This window comes from Eucalyptus grandis, chromosome 2 (assembly GCF_016545825.1).
Source record: "Eucalyptus grandis isolate ANBG69807.140 chromosome 2, ASM1654582v1, whole genome shotgun sequence".
Taxonomy (NCBI): Eukaryota; Viridiplantae; Streptophyta; class Magnoliopsida; order Myrtales; family Myrtaceae; genus Eucalyptus; species Eucalyptus grandis.
This window is the reverse complement of record NC_052613.1, coordinates 39,052,407-39,073,415: the sequence shown is the minus strand read 5'-3', so window position 1 is coordinate 39,073,415 and position 21,009 is coordinate 39,052,407. Positions and strand designations below refer to the sequence as shown.

At 39.5% G+C, this 21,009-nt stretch overlaps 2 protein-coding genes and 1 long non-coding RNA gene across 4 annotated transcripts; 2 read left to right on the top strand and 1 right to left on the bottom strand.

Moving 5' to 3' along the window:
- Window positions 1-929: 929 nt before the first annotated feature.
- On the bottom strand, window positions 930-1,930 carry LOC120290159. 2 transcript variants are annotated; one of them, XR_005548005.1, is made up of 3 exons: window positions 1,888-1,930; window positions 1,118-1,199; window positions 930-1,040 (listed from the first exon to the last, which is right to left on the bottom strand). It is a non-coding gene; the product is annotated as an uncharacterized LOC120290159 (long non-coding RNA). The 2 variants fall into 2 exon arrangements; XR_005548006.1 differs by lacking the exon at window positions 1,888-1,930 and adding an exon at window positions 1,287-1,299.
- A 5,864-nt stretch (window positions 1,931-7,794) lies between these two features.
- On the top strand, window positions 7,795-10,043 carry LOC104432721 (scarecrow-like protein 14). The gene is given in 2 exon segments (XM_010045232.3): window positions 7,795-8,795; window positions 8,797-10,043. Coding segments are annotated over 2 exon segments (2,016 nt in total). The 5' UTR covers window positions 7,795-7,833; the 3' UTR covers window positions 9,851-10,043.
- A 6,553-nt stretch (window positions 10,044-16,596) lies between these two features.
- LOC104432720 (scarecrow-like protein 34) lies at window positions 16,597-20,796 on the top strand. The gene is given in 3 exon segments (XM_010045231.3): window positions 16,597-16,664; window positions 18,082-19,950; window positions 19,953-20,796. Coding segments are annotated over 2 exon segments (2,397 nt in total). The 5' UTR covers window positions 16,597-16,664; window positions 18,082-18,227; the 3' UTR covers window positions 20,627-20,796.
- The last annotated feature ends 213 nt before the right edge of the window (window positions 20,797-21,009 follow it).

The window sequence follows — 21,009 nt, the reverse complement described above, 5'->3', positions numbered from 1 at the left end:
GCACTTTCTCACTCCATACAATCAAATCTGACAATAATTAAACGCCATTTTTTGTTTGGCCAAAATTACCAAAAAATCGAATAAACCAGCTGGCCAAATTGAAAGTGCTGTCTTGGTCTAGTAAAAAGCTGGACTGAGAAAGTGAATGCGAATACCATGTCTTTTTCTGATTAAAAATAGATACAACAACACTTAAACCCTCTAAATAAAAGAAAAAAAGTTGGAGGCTACTCGATTGTAGACATGTAGATCACTCTGATATGATGTCCGTCTGTGACCATTTCACTGAGTAGATAGTCCACATGCCATTCTAACATGAACTAAATGTTAATTTTAACTACAGCAACATAGAGGCATCAACTCATGGATTGATATAACAAGTTAAGAATCATAGCTGATGCCATGAGGAAGAGAAATGATGAAACCAAAGGTGCTCGTATATTCTTTCTACCACCTAAGATACATGTACTAAAAAGATACGGGGTCAATTGAATTTAGTTGCTTAAAATCATGTATCCCTTCCTGGTTCTCACTCTGTCTATCCATGTATTGTCCAAGTGTAAGCAGATGTGAGTATGCATGTGCTAAAAGACATTTTTTTGGAAGTCTTAAAGCCTCAAACTAAACTATTAGTTCCCATTGAATCTATGGAGGCATAGTCATTAACTAAAAGACCAGAGCACCCAAAACACAACTAATATAACAACATAACAGCGTTATGAATGACAAAAAGAACTGCTATTACTAATTCAGAGTTTTTTGGACTACCGAGGCCAGAAGAAAGACATTGAAATTGCCCTTTGAATTCCTAACCATGTAATAAAAGTCAAGCAACAGCAGCAAAACAAACAGTTCGTGATGTTAATGCTCACAGAATTCATTTGCAAAGAATCATAGAAGATAAAGACAGAGATTACCGGTTGCCTCTCATTAGCCGCAGAGATGTTAGTACTTGGGGTAGAGACCGAGCAAGCTCCCATCCAGTGGGATTGAAGTCTTTAGATTGAGTAGCACCGAACCAAATGCTGAAGAAGCAGCACCTGTCAACCCACCAAACTTCTCTCAAGCAAGCATAACAACAAAAAAAGTAGACATGAGTCATACACAAAATGCTTACCAGGTTCTGAGGGAACTATTGCCAAGGCTAAAGCATTCTTTTCCTCAATGGAAGAAGCATCAGGTGCATCAAAACCAAGTCCCTGAAAGGCCAAAGAAATAAAGATCATACGCAAATAATTTTACACCGAACAACCATCACCGAGACACCATAAAGTTAATGCTCATACCAGCAAATCTACAATGTTAACATTGTAGCTCATCACCGCTACAATGTTAAACAAGGATGAACTACACTGAACATGAAAGAGGACCTAAAAATTCCCACCAAGAAAACCAGAAAACAGCCCCTTTGCATCGGCCCTAACTTCCATCGAAATCCCACATACAACAACCGAATCGGCAAGTACCCAAAGTAATTCTCAACAACCTCCGTTTGTATTTTTCAACTAATAGAACCCTGCAGACTAGAGCCCGAAGTCCGTGCACTATCGAACGAAGAAAAGTAAAATTCCGAGCATGCTACTTCTCGGCGAGTCTTCCACCACACATCAATTCACTACGCAAGCCCCCAACACCGATTCTCACTTGCCCTCGAGCTCGATCGGCCCAGTCACCCACGATTCGCGGCGAAAGACCTCGCATCTAGTCACAACTACACACCCTACAAACTATCGAATCGACAATCGAACAACTCCTCATCCGATGGAAACAGCAATCGACGCTCAAAATTCGACGTGGCACAGGAGACAGAAATGTCGGACGGAAGTGGAGATCCGGCGAAGCATAGAGAGAGAGAGAGAGAGAGAGAGAGGAGGAGGGAGGACTTACATGGTGGGAGAATCGGAGGGGACGGTGGCGAGTAGGGGTGAGCAGCAGTCTAGGGTCGACCCTGGACCGACCCTGGACCGGCCCAACCCTGCTGGTCCTGGTCCGGTTCCTAATGGGACTGGGTCGGTCCTTGGTCCTGAAATTCGGGACCAACACTCAAGGCGGGTTGGTCCTCGGTCCCTAAGAGTTTTGGGTCGGTCCAACCATGGACCAACCCCGTATATTATATTATTTATAATTATTTTATATATTCAAACCTAAGTAAAATGTGTGTTATATTATATTATATTGAGATGTTCTATCAATAGCACTAATAGTAATTTCAATTTAAAACTTTTGTTGAGTATTAATTAAGTGTCGTTTGTTTTGTTTTAAGGTGTTTAGAAGTTCAAGTGAATTAACAAGATGTGAAGTTATATATTCATGGTTTATATTAAGTATTTTGAACTTTTTATGGTTTAATTATATTTTACTAATGAATTTCAGCTGCACTTTGCTTTTCAATTTGTGTCAAATGATAGAAGTTTTTGAAGAGTAGAATAGTACTTCTTGCTACGGTAATTTGCTAGTCAAGTGGTGTGAAGCTCATTTTTGGTTAAATGGACTCTACATGATCAAATGCAGGAAAACGCTTTTGCATATGGTGTTATGAATATTAGAGATAGATGATTACAAGAACATTCCATATTGTCCCATATTTCGATGAGTGGTTAGCAGGTATGAAATTTCTATTATTGTGTCATCTTAAATTTGCTAAATATGTATTGGTATTTATAGTTTAGTTGCACAATGTTGCATTGTCGATGGATGTGTAATTTGAATTTGTAGGTTTGCTTTTTTAGGGAATATAAAAAATAAGACGAAAAAAATTATCGATCGGTCTCGGGTTGACCCTGGAACCGGACCGAACCCATTGGGTCGGTCCGGTCCTTGGTCCCAAGCTCAATAGGGTCGGTCCTCGGTCCTAAAAATTGAGGACCGACACTGTACGGGTTGGTCCTAGGGTTAGGGGGTGGCCCGGACCAACCCGGACCATGCTCACCCCTAGTGGCGAGGCTGCTTCCTTCTTAGAAGCCGTCGCCGTTGAGAGAACTCAGACGGGAACCGATAAAACCAAGACGACACGAGAGGACTCAGAGACGGGAGTCGGGAGAGAACCGATAAAAAAAATTTCGGTTTTCGGTTTGTGGTTCGGTTTTCGGTTCGGTTAACCGATAAAAACCGAACCGATAAAAAAATTTCGAATTTTGATGAAAACCGAACCGAAAACCGAACCGAACCGAAAAAACCAAAATTTTCGGTTCGGTTCGGTTCGGTTCGCGGTTCGGTTCGGTTTTCGGTTCGGGTCTTGACACCCTAGCTCCGCTGTGTACTAGTCTCCTATAATGCCGAAAGCTGTCTAGCTCTTTTAAGAACTTGAGTAGCCAAGGAGGGGCTCGTGGAGGTGCGTTTCAGAATATGATTCAGACAAAGTTGCGCTCATGCTGAAGTTGTTTCTGTCTTCAAGTCAACTTAAGGGCAAATGAAATTCTAGATTACTTTCTGGCATACAGGCATTATATCTTACATCTCCGTTTTCTCTTTCCGTGAAGTACTTTGGATGGGTCAATTGTTGGTTTATATATAAGGGAGATCAAGTGTGTGATTAAACTAGTTATTATAGATATTTTCGAATTCTCATGTAATTCAGTCTGTCGATAAACTGTTCCATTTACACCAAGGACTGATAAACGGAGTGCGAGATTGATTTAATCTGCAAAAGTTTTAGCTTTTCTGCATTTTAATTAAGCATAATTATGCAATGCTTGGCAGGTGAGCTCCAATAATAAATATTCATGAGAAATGTCTTTTCTAAAGTACTAAGAGAGCTTGCATGTTGCCGCATCCTTGCAATGATAAGCTCCAATGATGGAAAGATCACAATAATGATTACTTAATAGTTTCTTTCCCCCAAAAATCTAAGTTACATTCATTTTCTAATTTCTCTCTCAGTAAAATAAATAGAAATGTTTGTGCGGTGAATCTATGTTGCACAGTTTCAATAGCGACAAAATTTTGGAGTTGTGATAATTGATGTACTAGCATGGGATATTATCAGTCATATTTGTTCTTCCTACTAATATTATTAGATATCGTATAATAATATTCAATTAGACCGTCTTGTTCTCATGAAAGGGTTTTTTTTTTTTTTTTTTGGTCAAAGGTAAAAGATTTAGTTGAATAGTTGATGTGATAATATTAACATGTATGTGATTAAAATTTACAAAATAAATGGTCATGATTTTTCTGCCCCCCCCAAAAAAAAGGATGGTCATTATTTTCTCGATTTATAGGGCCCATCGTGTAAAAAACTGGACAATGCTTGGAAGTTAAGCTCCGGAGAAGGCTTAAGCCTCAGGCTGCGCTTTTAACTTAACCAGTGATGCCAAATCACCGGTTTTCTGATGCAGATTTTGACCAAGTCAAAAGTAGAAACTGTTTTTCATATGCGCTTTTAATATAAAAATCTCCCAAATTCATCGAATTTGGAAGGTGGAAGAATTTTAAAAAGGAGAAAAACAACATAAAAATTCCAAATTATAATTCATCGTAATACCTTTTGTCACAGTTCCATTTTATGTTTTCATTAGAATTTTGACAACGAAAGGCTAACATGATTAGTGTGAGGGGGTTTGACTCTCTTGAACTAGAAATGATGTTGTCTTGATTGCTGAAGTCATTAGGGTTCATCACACACACACACACTCTCTCTCTCAAGATGAAACCCTAGAATGAAGCCAAACCAAGCCAAACCAATCACAATAAGTAGATACACCCGAGCTCGAATTTCAACCAGAGAGGAGCCTCCATAGGTTGGTGAATGAGCTCTTGAGTTGGACGAGGACCAATTCCTAAGGGTCTTTATTTATCATTTTTATTTCGAAAATAGAAAAATATAAAATTTTCACTTTTCATTTATATTCTAAACCTATTTTTGAACTAATAATTTGTTTCAAAAATATAAAAGTGAAGTTATTTTAGCAAGTTCCAAATTTATCTTGAAAATAAAAAAATAAAATGAATATAATGTGCGTCCCCAGTAAACACGACTTAAAGTCATTGGTAGCTTGCCAAAGCGGGACCCATAGTAGTTTGACCGATCGATCACTTCACCAATCACACACAGATCGAGATTACCGGGCCGGCTTCCTCGTCTGACCCAAATCCTCCCTACAGAATTTCTCCTCTTTTATTTTTTATTTTTTTACTTGTTTTTCTATTTGTATCAATTTATCTGCAGCTTTTGTTTCGCTCGAAGATGGCATTGGAGAATCCTCATCAGATTGGTTTTTATTCAGCTTCCAACTCCACTTCTCATTTTGAGGTTTGCAGATCCGATCTCTCTATCCCGCTCGGGCCGCCTCGTGGAAGGTTCCGAACTTCACCCCTGATTCACTCGTATAAAGATGGCATTGGAGAATCCTCATCAGATTGGTCTTTTATTCAGCTTCCAACTCCACTTCTCAGTTTTAAGGTTTGCAGATCCGATCTCTCTTTCCCTTTTTATATTTTGTATTCTCTATCCATCCGCTTAGGTGGGAGCATGTCCATGTTTGCTTCCTGCGCTGTCCTTTCCTTCGAAGTACTCCACTTTCCTCCCTGCGCGTGGTCTTTTATTCCTGGACTTTAGTCGACGTTGTTTGAGTGAGCGAAGAACAGAAAGAAAGTTATCGATGAGGGAGTTGTTTTGTTGCCGGCCGAGTGCCTTTTACTTTAGTTGGTCGATGTTCTGGGGGCGTAAGTATACTGGCGTAGGGTTTGAAGAGTAGATGTGCAATACTTGGCCCCTTTGACCAACGCCAAAAGAAGTGGCGGGACCCATGGAAAATAATTAAATTAGAAAAAGGGAAAATGGGCTGAAGAGTCAAAGAGAAAAGGTGCTTTTAGGGGCGTGTTGGGGGTGTGTTTCGCGCAATAAAGACAAAAGGGAATAAAGAAGAAGGAAAAGAAAGTAGAAGGACAAAGGAAAGGGGGTCTTGATTTGACTATATATAATATCGCTCGGTGAGTATTCCTGTTTTTCGTTCGTCTGATCAGAGTAGTCTTCGGATTCGGGCTCAAATTCAGAAATTTGGGAAAATTGAGTCTTGATGTCCTATTTTTGAGTTGTGGAACTTCGGAATTTCTTGGAAATGAGGATTTATGGTGTGGTAAGGCATGGTAGAACCGCGGGTTTTGATTGGAGTTGTTTTGGCGCAACGGTTTTGTCGGAGTGAGATTTTAGGGTTTGAGCAAGTTTTGAGTTGAGTTTAAGTTTGAGTTATCGCTTTGGTGAGTAGTTTGTTAACGCATAGGAGTTGTTTTATTAGCATTAAGGTGTAGTTTAGTTGTTTTATAATTGAGGTAGAGTTTTATTTGATTTTAATACTATTCCTCGATTATTTGATAGGGCCGCGAGTTCAACGATACTTGTATCGTTTATTGTTTTGTCGTAGGTAACGGGGTGATTGATACTGTATTTTCTTTGGTTTTGTAAAACCATGCCTTGAAGTATATATATACATATATTGAATTGAGAATAACATTTTTGTTGGATTAAGTGGGATTGAACATTCAGTAGCTCTTGATTATTTGAGAACGATTTGATAAACATATTATGAAATGTGTCGTGACAATTTACATATATGTAATTGCTTTGCGACTGGTTTATGGAAAGTTCTATATGTGATTTGAGAAATGGATGAGAAGTAACGGATATTTATATTGTGAAAAGTTATTTGCTTAGTTGATGAGATTGATTTCTAGATTGGATTTCTAGTACTAGAGGATGGTTGTTTATGCTTATTATCATTGTGAGCCCATTGAGGGGCATATGAGTATTCATACTAGGTTTAGGATATCGGTCAAGTCGCTGGCTTTGTAGGTGAAGACCTTGCCAAGAGGGAATCTTGGTCGCCTTATCACAAGGTATTGTGCCAGGACCATAGTTTGATATTTAGCAAAAGTTGGACGATAGATGGAACATCAAGATGTGGTTTTATATAAAATGAATTAATAGAATAGACTATTGATGTGTGATATAAGATTAACCAATGAAATAGATTATTAATATATTTATTAATGAGATTGAACAATGGATTGAATCATTGATGTTTGTTATAATATTATTGATATAACAAGCATTTTCAGATATGTATATGATTATGTTAAAGTGATATAACTCATTTATATTTCGTATGCGTTTTATATATTGAAATTGAGATAAATGAGTTTTAATATTACTTTGTAAAGTGCATAGTGATTGCTAGATCTGCTTAGAAGATGTGTACTACTCACTAATCTTGAAGTTGCTCATTCCTCTATTTTCAAACTTTCTTAGGTTTCTCGGTTAGTGGACAATAGAGCGTGAGCAATTTTGTTGGGAGACTTTTGGGAGTGGATTTTGGATATGGTTTGGGACCGTGTCTTTCGAGTGAAAGGAATGCCATGTCACCCCATCTATGTAGGATTTGGGGTGTGACAAGATGACCATGGATACTTTGTTCTTTCGTTGCACCAATTGTGGCAATGTCGATGATCTTCCAATAGACAGCCATGCCTTTTCACTTAATCCAGATCAGCACCTGGGACTTGCAAATGATTTCCTTTTGGATGACCCTCTTCTAGACCTTAAATCCTCAGATATTGCTTTTGTTTCGAATAAAGTAGACCCTGTAACCAATCTCCCATCGAAACCGGTTGACCTCGATAAAGGAGATTTGATCTTTCCCTCGACAAGCGTGAGCCTAGATGGAGGCTCATTTGGTCCCTCTAGGAGCTTGAGTAAGGGCCGGAGTCCAGAGAGAGATTCTCTCTCCCCCTCGGGGGACAGTGACTCATTGGATCCCGTTCTAAAGTACGTAACTCAGATGCTTACCCTCGGGGGACAGTGACTCATTGGATCCCGTTCTAAAGTACGTAACTCAGATGCTTATGGAAGAGAACATGGAGGAGCAACCGTGGGTATTCGCCGATCAGGTTGCTCTGCAAAATACTGAAAAATCATTGTATGATGCCCTTGGTCAGCAGAATTTGAAACAGTCTGATAAGAGCGCCTCACAGGTTGAGTTAAGCCAATATATCGAGAGCCCAGCTAGCAACCTTTCTGGAAGTAGCAGTGCTCACAGAAGCCATGATGCTACAAACGTTACTCTTAGCTCTAGTGACTTGGCCGATGCTGATATTCCGTACACAATCGGGGAACATAGCCATGCTATGCTGAAAAATCCTGACCAAAACTTCCTGTGGAATGTGGATTCCAATTCGCAGTTCTTGGCCAATTCTTCAAGCAGCATCACCAATTATGATGATGGGTCCGAGGAATCTTTGCATGGGCTACTTGTCAAGAGCTTTTTCAGCGCTGGAGAGTCTATGATTCAGTTCAAGAAAGGATTAGAGGAGGCCAGCAAATTCCTTCTTACCAACAATCAATTAGCAATTGATCCAGAGGACAGCAAACTGTCTTCTGAAACAAAGAAAGGAACCACAAGAACGGGCATCGAGGAGGAGATCAACATGAAGAGCTCATCTAATGGATTCAAGGGATTACAGAATCACGAGAGGGACGAGGATGCTTTTGAGGAAGGCAGGGCTAATAAGCAAACAGCTTTGTACACAGAAGAGAGTGAGCTTTCAGATTTGTTTGATAAGGTGTTGCTCAGCACTGAAAATGGTCCGAGTATGTGTTTTGGTGACAAATCTGTGGAGACAGGGGTGACAAAAGACATACGGCCACCGAGGAGTAAGCGTGGTTCCAATAGAGGTAGGGGCCGTGGAAAGAAGCAGAAAAGCAAGAATACTGTTGACTTGAGAGCTCTTCTGATTCTCTGCGCACAAGCTATCTCTACTAGTGATTTCAGGAGTGCTAATGAATTGTTGAAGCAGATTAGAGGACTCTTCTCCATTTGGGGATGCCTCTCAAAGATTGGCCCATTACTTTGGCAACGGGCTGGAGGCACGATTGGTGGGCAACAACATTCGGATGAAGGACTTTTATTCTACTAGTATTCTTGCCAGGACGACCTCGGCAGCCGATTTTTTGAAATATTACCACCTTAACATTTCAACGTGCCCATTTGCTCAGTTCTCCACGTTCTTTGCAAATTACATGATTTTGAAATTTGCAGAGAAAGCCACTACCCTTCACATAATAGATTTTGGCATTGCATTTGGTTTTCAATGGCCAAACCTCATACAGAAGCTCTCTTCTCGACCAGAAGGGCCCTGTAAATTGCGCATCACAGGAATAGAGCTTCCACAGGCTGGTTTTCACCCTGCAGAAAGAATAGAGGAGACAGGTTGCCGTTTGAAAAAGTATTGTGAGCGTTTTGATGTAGCTTTTGAATTCAATTTCATAGCATCAAGGGATTGGGAATTAATCAAAGTTGCGGATCTCAAGATTCAAAGCAATGAGACAGTTGCTGTGAATTGTTTAGTTCGGTTTAAGCATCTCCTTGATGAGACAATTGAGGACAACAATCCACGTGATGCCGTGTTGAATCTAATCCGGCAAATTAAACCGGATATTTTTGTTCATGCTGTACGTAGCGTCTCCTACAATGCGGCCTTTTTTGTGACAAGATTCCGAGAGGCACTTTTCCATCTTTCTGATGTGTATGATTTGCTTGATGCTACCCTTGATTGTGACAACAGAGAGAGGTTGGTCATTGAGAGAGAGTTCCATGGACGGGAAATCATGAATGTCATAGCATGTGAAGGCTCGGAAAGAATTGAGAGGCCCGAAACGTACAAGCAATGGCAGGTCCGTCATATGAGGGCTGGGTTTAAGGCGCTTCCTCTGGACCAAGATTTCATGAAGTTATTCAGGGCTAAGATGAAAGCATGGTACCACAAGGATTTTGTGCTCGATGAAGATGGCAACTGGATGCTGCAAGGTTGGAGAGGCCGGATTTTTTATGGCTCCTCCTGTTGGGTGCCTACTTAGGATGTTCCAAAAAGAATGTTTTCTGTCATGGACATGTAGATTACTGGGATTTTTACCAAGTCGACAGGTCAAGGATTCGTATTAAAGTGGCTGAGCACGAACTTATTTCCGGCTCCTCTGTTGGTTGATGTATCTTTTACTTGCAAATTGTTTTGAAACTGGAATGCTTACTTACTATTTATCTAATTCTCGAGATAGGAAGATACAATTTGCAGCTTCCATGCGCATGCCATTGGGAATTTGCTGCTAGTGCTCTGTTATTTGTCTATCCCATATCTCACAAGTTCTGGAAGTAATATGGCAGCTCGAAGATGATGATGGGCATGGTGCAGCATTATCAGGTTTAATTTGTGCTGTTATCTTGATGGCTTTGTTGTCCACTAATTTCCTAGGAGACCGAAAGCTGTTTACCTCGTTTCAGAACATAATGGGCCATGAGCGAGGTCTGCCCTCGCCAGGGCGAGGTCCCTCGCGCTGGGTGAGGCTGCCCTTGCCGGCCCCAAGCGAGGGCTTGTAGGCCCTTGCCAGCCGCTAGTGCCGAGGGATTGTAGGCCTTGGTTGGCCCTTACCAGCAATCGGTGAAGGTGGTTGAGCACAAACTGGCCTTTATTAGCAATTGGCGAGGGTTAATGAGCCCTCATCGGCGGCCTTGGGCCCTCGCCGGAGAAAGGAAAAAAAAAAGAATAGAAAAAAAGTGAAAAAAGGAAAGAAAAGAAGAAAAAATAATTTAAATTTAAATTGTAATTGGATGAAAAACGCCTTTGATGGGTTGGAATATTTAGCTGACCAATGATTGGCGAGGTCAGGCTCTTTTTTGAAACAACCATGGCCATTTCAGGCCATTATTTGAGAAAATAAGCACACTTTAGATCTTTGTTTCGAATTTTCCTTTTATTTTATGAAGAATGAATAAGTTGAAAAATATTTCTCTCAAAACGATCCTTCATATTTCTCACTAAAATGAATAAACAAAGATTTTTTTTTTCCTTCCGTGAAAGTATTTCGATATAATTTTTTTTTCAATAACTAAACATTCTTCATAGAAGAATTATTCCAAGTGATACAAGTGATCATTTTAAGGAAATATTTTTAAAATCATTCATTTTTCCAAAAACAAGTAAAGCCTTATTTTATAATCTATTATGCATAGAATTTATAACTCATAGTTTCAAGAGCTAGAAAGTTTTGGAGTTGTGGTTATTGATGTGTAAGATGAGAAGACAATTGCCATGTTTTTTCTTCCCACTAATGTGGTCAAATACCTTAGAATGCTATGCATTTAAATTTATCTTTCATCTCGTCTTGTTTGGTAAAAAATTTATTTTAATAGTCGATGTAATTATATTGAGGGAAAATTTTAAATAAGGATTCAAAGTGGAGTCATTTTCTTAAAAGAGAACTCAAAATTGAACATTATTTCAAATAAAGACTTGAAATGCCAAAACTTAGTCCCAAATAAATACTCGAACTTCAAATCTTATCCATGTCGGGGGCATTTTCATTCAATGACAGTTTTTTTTTTCTTCTTCATTTTCACTTTCTCTTTGTTTTCTTTTTTTTTTTCCTCCTATTTCTCTCTTCATTTTCCTCACGCCTTCGACACCTTCATCCACCCTCTCTCTCTCTCTCTCTCTCTCTCTCTGTTTCTCCGTGTCATCTCGTCGCCGGTTGGTATCTCGGAGAGAGAGACTTTTTCCTATTGGGCGGCCATTGAATATGGGGAAGTATAAACTCATGAGCTCAGCGGTGGGGAGGCTTCAATGGCCAATCCTCGTGCAAAAGCTATCTTCTCAATCAGAAGGGCCCTGTAAATTGCGCATCACAGACATAGAGCTTCCATAGGCTGGTTTGCGCCCAGCAGAAAGAATAGAGGAGACAGGTCGCCGTTTGACAAAGTATTGTGAGCGTTTTAGGGTCCCTTTTGAATTCAACTTCATAGCATCCAAGAATTGCGAATCCATCAAACTTGTGGATCTCAAGATTCGAAGCGATGAGACAGTTGCTGTGAATTCTTTAGACTGGTTTCAGAATCTCTTTGACGAAACAGTTGACGACAACAATCCATGAGATGCCGTGTTAAATCTAATGGGGAAATTAAACCAGATATTTTTGTTCATGCTATAAGTAACGGCTCCTATAACGCACCCTTTTTTGCGACAAGATTCCGATAGGCACTTTTTCATCTTTCCAGAGTGTATGATATGTTTGATGCTATTTTAAATGACATTAGCAGAGTGACGTTGGTTTTTAAAAGAGATTTCCATGGACGGGAAATTATGAATGTCATAGCATGTGAAGGTTTGGAAAGGGTAGAGAGGCCGGAAACGTACAAGCAATGGCAGGTTCGTCATATGAGGGCTGGGTTTAAGGCGCTTCCTCTGGACCAAGATATCCTGAAGTTGTTCAGAGGTAAGATGAAAGAATCCTACCACAAGGACTTTGCGCTTGATGAAGACGGCAACTGGATGCTGCAAGGTTGGAGAGGTCGGATTATCTATGGCTCCTCCTGTTGGGTGCCCATTTAGGATAGTTGAAAAACACTGTTTTCTGTCATGACTTGTACATTACAGGGATTCTTCCCGGGTCAACAGGTCAAGGATTTATAATAGGGTAGCTCAGAATGGACTTATTTCCGGCTCCTGTGTTTGGGCATGTATTTTTTTTACTTGCGAACAGTTTTAAGTCTGGAATGTTTGCTTTACTATTTATCTGATTCTTGAGATAGGAAGATACAATTTGCAGCTTCTATGCGACACGGCATTGTGAATTTTGCTGATAATGTGTCATGATTTGCCTATCCTATATCTCACAAGTTGTGCCAGTAATATTGCAGCTCGAAGCTGACAATGGGTATGGGTGCAGCATTGTCACGTATGGTTTGTGCTGTCCTCTTGATGGCTCTGCTGTTTACTAGTCTCCTATAATGCCAAAAGCTGTCTAGCTCTTTTAAGAACTTGAGTAGCCAAGGAGGGGCTCGTGGAGGTGCGTTTCAGAATATGATGCAATCAAAGTTGCGCTTATGCTGAAGTTGTTTCTTTCTTCAAGTCAACTTAAGGGCAAATGAAATTCTTGGTTACTTTCTGGCATACGGGCATTATATCTTACATCTCCGTTTTCTCTTTCTGTGAAGTATTTTGGCTGGGTCAATTGTTGGTTTATATATAAGGGAGATCAAGTATGTGATTAAACTAGTTATTATAGATATCTTCGAATTCTCATGCAATTCAGTCAGTCAATAAACTGTTCCATGTAGACCAAGGAATTATAAACGGAGTGCGATATTGATTTAATCTGCAAAAGTTTTAGCTTTTCTGCATTTTAATTAAGCATACTTATGCAATGCTTGGCAGGTGAGCTCCAATCCTAAATATTCATGAGAAATGTCTTTTCTAAAAGTACTAAGAGAGCTTGCACGTTGCCGCATCCTTGCAATGATAAGCTCCAATGATGGAAAGATCACAATAATGATTACTTAATAGTTTCTTTCCCCCAAAAATCTAAGTTACATTCATTTTCTAATTTCTCACTCAGTAAAATAAATAGGAATGTTTGTGGGGTGAATCTTTTCAATAGCTACAAAATTTTGGAGTTGTGATAATTGATATACTAGCATGGGATTCTATCAGTCATATTTGTTCTTCCTACTAATATTATTAGATATATAATAATATTCAATTAGACCGTCTTGTTCTGGTGAAATTTTTTTTTTTTTGGGTCGAAGGTAAAAGGTTTATTTGAATAGTTGATGTAAATATCAACATGGGGTAATTAAAATTCACAAAATAAATGGTCATGATTTTTTTGAACCCCTGCCCCCCCAAGAAAAAAAGAAAAAAAGAATGGTCGTTATTTTCTCGATTTATAGTGCCCATTGTGTAAAAAACTGGACAATGCTTACGGAAATTGCTCAGTTGGGGGCACCGTGGAAGTTAAGCTCAGGAGAAGGCTTAAGCCTCAGGCATGGCTTTTAACTTAATCAGTGATGCCAAATCACCAGTTTTCTGATGCAGATTTTGACCGAGTCAAAAGTAGAAATTGGTTTCCATATATTAATATAAAAATCTCCCAAATTCATCTAATTTGAAAGATATTTTAAAAAGGAGAAAAACAACATAAAAAGTTCCAAATTATATGAATTACGTATTCATCGTAATACCTTTTGTCACAGTTTCATTTTAAGTTTTCATTAGAATTTCGACAATGGAATGCTAATGTGATTAGTGTGATGTTTCGCTAGGGAATTTGACACTCTTGAACTATAAATGGTGTTGTCTTGATTGCTGAAGTCATTAGGGTTCATTACACTCTCTCTCTCTCAAGATGAAACCCTAGAATAAAGCCAAACCAATCACAATAAGTAGATGCACTCGAGCTCGAATTCGAACTGTAGAGGAGCCTCCATAGGTTGGTGAATGAGCTCTTGAGTTGGACGAGGACCAATTCCTAAGGGTCTTTTACCACTCGCATAGACATCCATGAAAAAAGCAAAAAAGAAATAGAAACAATGAAGACGCCGGATAACAACAGATTATCTCATCGCTTATTATGTTGCTTTTATTCATTAAAGTCATATCGGAGCCGTATTAGTTTTGTTTGTTTTTGGGTGTCCATGTAACTTGCCATGTAGGATTTTTAATGATGGCTTGATCGAGATAGTGACTGAAGTTGTTGATATCGCGATGGCCATAATTTGAGTTTTTTAGTGACAAAAAATAATAATTAAATGTTGATGCGCAATGGGTCTAATTTGAAAATTTTGGTAGGTTTTTTTAGTTGAATTTTCTCTCACTATATTTAATAACGTGAGTGAGTAATGAGAAAATTTTTTATTTCTCATTTTTATTTCGAAAATAGAAAAATATAAAATTTTCATTTTTCATTTATGTTGTAAACCTATTTTTGAACTCATAATTTGTTTCAAAAATATAAAAATGAAATTATTTTACCAAGTTCCAAATTTATCTTGAAAATAACAAAATAAAATGAATATTATGTGCATCCCCAATAAACATGACATAAAGTCATTGGTTTAGGGTGTGCAACGAGAACCGCCCGAACTGAGAACCACCCGGATCGGATCAAACCGGCCGGTTCTGGGTGGTTCCCATGATTGGCGGTCTAGTTCTCAATTCCTAATCTTGGAACTGGTGGTCGGTTTTCTCGATTTTTAATCTTGGAACCGGGAAGGTTCCAAGGTGGGAATAGTACTGAACCGGACCGACTGGACAAACAATTTTTTTTTACAAATAATTTATATACATAGAGTATATAAAACATATTATGAACATTTTTGCAACCAAAATTGCAATTGAGGTAGCAACTTCTTATATGGCCAATAGACTATTAAAATTCTTCTTGTTACTATTTTATTTATAAAGAAAATCTACTTGTTAGTTTCATCTTCTACTCGATGTGGGACTAAGGCTCCAAGAGACTCACAAGGCATTTCAAGCCTCTAAGAGTCTCACATTGACTAAACATTTAAAGAGCAGGAGAGAGATTGTTTATAAAACCTAAGCTCTTTCTTTAGCTAATTTGTTCATGACCTTCGTGGTTAAGGTTAAGTGTGAGATGTGATTGATATTCACAAAAGTGAAGTTTGAATATATTGCACGTGAAAACATGCGTGATTAGTTTTATTGAATCGCCGGAGAATCAAATTAGATTGATTGGCCCGGTTCGAAGCACGATCAATCTTTAGAGCAAAAAAGTAGAGTTGATTTTGTTAGACCAGACCGGATTGGGGACCAAACGGTTTGGTCCCCAGTTCCCAATTTTGGGAACGGTGCTCCTGGTTAGGTTCCCGTTCCAATGTGGAACCGAACCATATCAGAACTGATCACCCCTATCATTGGTAGCTTGCCAAAGTGGGACCCACAGTAGTTTGACCGATCGATCACTACTTCCCCGATTGCACATAGATCGAGATTACTGGCCCGGCTTCATCGTCTGACCCAAATCCTCCCTACAAAATTTCTCCTCTTTTGTTTTTTTTTTTTTTTTTTTTTTTTTTTTAATTCTTATTTTTCTATTTGTATTTATTTATCTGCAGCTTTGTTTCGCTCGAAGATGGCATTGGAGAATCCTCATCAGATTGGTTTTTATTCAGCTTCCAACTCCACTTCTCATTTTGAGGTTTGCAGATCCGATCTCTCTATCCCGCTCGGGCCGCCTCGTGGAAGGTTCCGAACTTCACCCCTGATTCACTCGTATAAAGATGGCATTGGAGAATCCTCATCAGATTGGTCTTTTATTCAGCTTCCAACTCCACTTCTCAGTTTTAAGGTGTGCAGATCCGATCTCTCTTTCCCTTTTTCTATTGTGTCTTCTCTATCCATCCGCTTAGGTGGGAGCATGTCCATGTTTGCTTCCTGCGATGTCCTTTCCCTTCGAAGTACTCCACTTTCCTCCCTGCGCGTGATCTTTTATTCCTGGACTTTAGTCGACGTAGTTTGAGTGAGCGAAGAACAGAAAGAAAGTTGTCGATGAGGGAGTTGTTTTGTTGCCGGCCGAGTGCCTTTTACTTTAGTTGGTCGATGTTCTGGGGCGTAAGTATACTGGCGTAGGGTTTGAAGAGTAGATGTGTAATACTTGGCCCCTTTGACCAACGCCAAAAGAAGTGGTGGGACACATGGAAAATAATTAAATTAGAAAGAGGGAAAATGGGCTGAAAAGTCAAAAAGAAAGGTGCTTTTTTTGGGGGGGTGTTGCGGTGTGGGCGCTCGCGCAGTAAAGAAAAAGGGGAGAAAGAAGAAGGAAAAAGGGGAGAAAGAAGAAAGGAAAGGGGGTCTTGACCTTACTATAACAACGCTCGGTGAGTATTCGTGCTTTCCGTTCGTCTGATCAGAGTAGTCTTCGGGATTAGGGCTCAAATTTAGAATTTTGGGAAAATTGAGCCATGATGTCCGATTTTTGAGTTGTGGAGCTTCGGAATTTCTTGGAAATGAGGATTTATGGTGTGGTATGGCATGGTAGAACCGTGGGTTTTGACGGGAGTCATTTTGGCGCAACGGTTTTGTTGGAGCGAGATTTTAGGGTTTGAATAAGTTTTGAGTTGAGTTTGAGTTTGAGTAATCACTTTGGTGAACAGTTTGTTAACGCGTAGGAGTCATTTTATTAGCATTAAGGTGCAGTTTAGTTGTTTTATAATTGAGGTAGAGTTTTATTTGATTTTAACACTATTCCTCGATTATTTGATAGGGTCGCGAATTCAACAATACGTGTATCGTTTATTGTTTGGTTGTAGGTAACAAGGTGATTGATACGGTATTTTCTTTGGTTTTGTAAAACCATGCATTGAAGTATATATATACATATATTGAATTGCGAATAGCATTTTTGTTGTATTAAGCGGGATTGAATATTCAGTAGCTGTTGATTATTTGAGAACGGTTTGAGAAACATATTGAATTGCGAATAGCATTTTTGTTGTATTAAGCGGGATTGAATATTCAGTAGCTGTTGATTATTTGAGAACGGTTTGAGAAACATATTATAAAATGTGTCGTGACAGTTTACATATATGTAATTGCTTTGCGACTGGTTTATGGAAAGTTCTATATGTGATTTGAGAAATGGATGAGAAATAGCGGATATTTATATTGTGAAAAGTTATTTGCATAGTTGATGAGATTGATTTCTAGATTGGATTTCTAGTACTAGAGGATGGTAATCTAAGCTTATTATCATTGTGAGCCCATTGAAGGGCATATGAGTATGCATACTAGGTTTAAGATATCCTTTTGGGTCAAGCCGTTGGCTTTATAGTGGAGACCTTGCCATTAGAGAATCTTGGTCACCTTGTCATAAGGTATTGTGCCAGGACTATAATTTGATAATTAGCAAAAGATTGGACGATAGGACGATAGATGGAACATCGAGATGTGGTTTTATATAAGATGAATCAATAGAATAGACTTTTGATGTGTGATATAAGATTAACCAATGAAATGGACTATTGATATATTTATTGATAAGATTGATCAATGGATTGAATCATTGACATTTGTTATAATATTACTGATTTAACAAGCATTTTAAGATATGTATATGATTATGTTAAAGTGATATAACTCATTTATATTTTGTATGCGTTTTATATACTAAAATTGAGATAAATGAGTTGTAATATTACTTCGTAAAGTGCATAGTGATTGCTAGATATGCTTAGAAGATGTGTACTACTCACTAATCTTGTAGTTGCTCATTCCTCTATTTTCAAATCTTCTTAGGTTTCTCGATAAGTGGACAATTGAGCGTGAGCAATTTTGTTGGGAGACTTTTGGAAGTGGACTTTGGATATAGTTTGAGACTATGTCTTTTGAGTGAAAGGAAGGCTGTGTCACCCCTATCTATGTAGGATTTGGGGTGTGACAAGATGAATATGGATACTTTGTTCTTTCATTGCACCAATTGTGGCAATGTCGATGATCTTCCAATAGACAGCCATGCCTTTTCACCTGATCCATATCAGCACCTGGGTCTTGCAAATGATTTCCTTTTGGATGACCCTTTTCTAGACCTTAAATCCTCGGATATTGCTTTTGTTTCAAATAAAGTAGACCCTGCAACCAATCTCCCATCGAAACCGGTCGACCTCGATAATGGAGATTTGATCTTTCCCTCGACAAGCATGAGCCTAGATGGAGGCTCATTTGGTCCATCTAGGAGCTTGAGTAAGGGCCAGAGTCCAGAGAGAGATTCTCTCTCCCCCTCGGGGGACAGTGACTCATTGGATCCCGTTCTAAAGTACATAAATCAGATGCTTATGGAAGAGAACATGGAGGAACAACCGTGGGTATTCGCCGATCAGGTTGCTCTGCAAAATACTGAAAAATCATTGTATGATGCCCTTGGTCAGCAGAATTTGGAACAGTCTGATAAGAGCCCCTCACAGGTTGAGTTAAGCCAATATATCGAGAGCCCAGCTAGCAACCTTTCTGGAAGTAGCAGTGCTCACAGAAGCCGTGATGCTACAAACGTTACTCTTAGCTCTAGTGACCTGGCCGATGCTGATATTCTGTACACAATCGGGGAACATAGCCATGCTGTGCTGAAAAATCCTGACCAAAACTTCCTGTGGAATGTGGATTCCAATTTGCAGTTCTTGGCCAATTCTTCAAGCAGCATCACCAATTATGATGATGGGTCCGAGGAATCTTTGCATGGGCTACTTCTCAAGAGCATTCTCAGCACTGGAGAGTCTACGATTCAGTTCAAGAATGGATTAGAGGAGGCCAGCAAATTCCTTCTTACCAACAATCAATTAGCAATTAATCCAGAGGACAGCAAACCGTCCTCTGAAACAAAGAAAGGAACCCCAAGAACGCCCATCGAGGAGGAGATCCACATGAAGAGCTCATCTAATGGATTCAAGGGATTAAAGAATCACGAGAGGGAGGAGGATGCTTTTGAGGAAGGCAGGGCGAATAAGCAAACAGCTTTGTACACAGAAGAGAGTGAGCTTTCAGATTTGTTCGATAAGGTGTTGCTCAGCACTGAAAATGGTCCGAGTATGTGTTCTGGCGACAAATCTGTGGAGACAAGGGTGACAAAAGACATACGGCCACCAAGGAACAAGCGTGGTTCCAATAGAGGTAGGGGCCGTGGAAAGAAGCAGAAAAGCAAGAATACTGTTGACTTGAGAGCTCTTCTGATTCTCTGCGCACAAGCTATCTCTACTAGTGATTTCAGGAGTGCTAATGAATTGTTGAAGCAGATTAGAGAGGACTCTTCTCCATTTGGGGATGCCTCTCAAAGATTGGCCCATTACTTTGGCAACGGGCTGGAGGCACGATTGGTGGGCAACAGCATTCGGACGAATGACTTTTTTTCTACTATTCTTGCCAGGACAATTTCAGCAGCCGATTTTTTGAAATATTATCACCTTAACATTTCAACGTGCCCATTTGTTCAGTTCTCCACGTTCTTTGCAAATTACATGATTTTGAAATTTGCAGAGAAAGCCACTACCCTTCACATAATAGATTTTGGCATTGCATTTGGTTTTCAATGGCCAAACCTCATACAGAAGCTCTCTTCTCGACCAGAAGGGCCCTGTAAATTGCGCATCACAGGAATAGAGCTTCCACAGGCTGGTTTCACCCTGCAGAAAGAATAGAGGAGACAGGTTGCCGTTTGAAAAAGTATTGTGAGCGTTTTGATGTAGCTTTTGAATTCAATTTCATAGCATCAAGGGATTGGGAATTAATCAAAGTTGCGGATCTCAAGATTCAAAGCAATGAGACAGTTGCTGTGAATTGTTTAGTTCGGTTTAAGAATCTCCTTGATGGGACAGTTGAGGACAACAATCCACGTGATGCTGTGTTGAATCTAATTCGGCAAATTAAACCGGATATTTTTGTTCATGCTGTACGTAGCGTCTCCTACACTGCGGCCTTTTTTGTGACAAGATTCCGAGAGGCACTTTTCCATCTCTCTGATGCGTATGATTTGCTTGATGCTACCGTTGATTGTGACGACACAGAGAGGTTGGTCATTGAGAGAGAGTTTTATGGACGGGAAATCATGAATGTCATAGCATGTGAAGGTTCGGGAAGAATGGAGAGGCCCGAAACGTACAAGCAATGGCAGGTCCGTCATCTGAGGGCTGGGTTTAAGGCGCTTCCACTGGACCAAGATTTCATGAAGTTATTCAGGGCTAAGATGAAAGCATGGTACCACAAGGATTTTGTGCTCGATGAAGATGGCAACTGGATGCTGCAAGGTTGGAGAGGCCGGATTTTTTATGGCTCCTCCTGTTGGGTGCCTACTTAGGATGCTCCAAAAAGAATGTTTTCTGTCATGGACATGTGGATTACTGGGATTGTTCCCAAGTCGACAGGTCAAGGATTCGTATTAAAGTGGCTCAGCACGAACTTATTTCCGGCTCTTCTGTTGGTTGATGTATCTTTTACTTGCAAATAATTTTGAATCTGGAATGTTTACTTACTAGTTATCTAATTCTCGAGATAGGAAGATACAATTTGCAGCTTCTATGCGCACGCCATTGGGAATTTGCTGCTAATGCTCTGTTATTTGTCTATCCCATATCTCACAAGTTCTGGAAGTAACATGGCAGCTCGAAGATGATGATGGGCATGGTGCAGCGTTATCAGGTATAATTTGTGTTGTTCTCTTGATGGCTTTGTTGTCTGCTA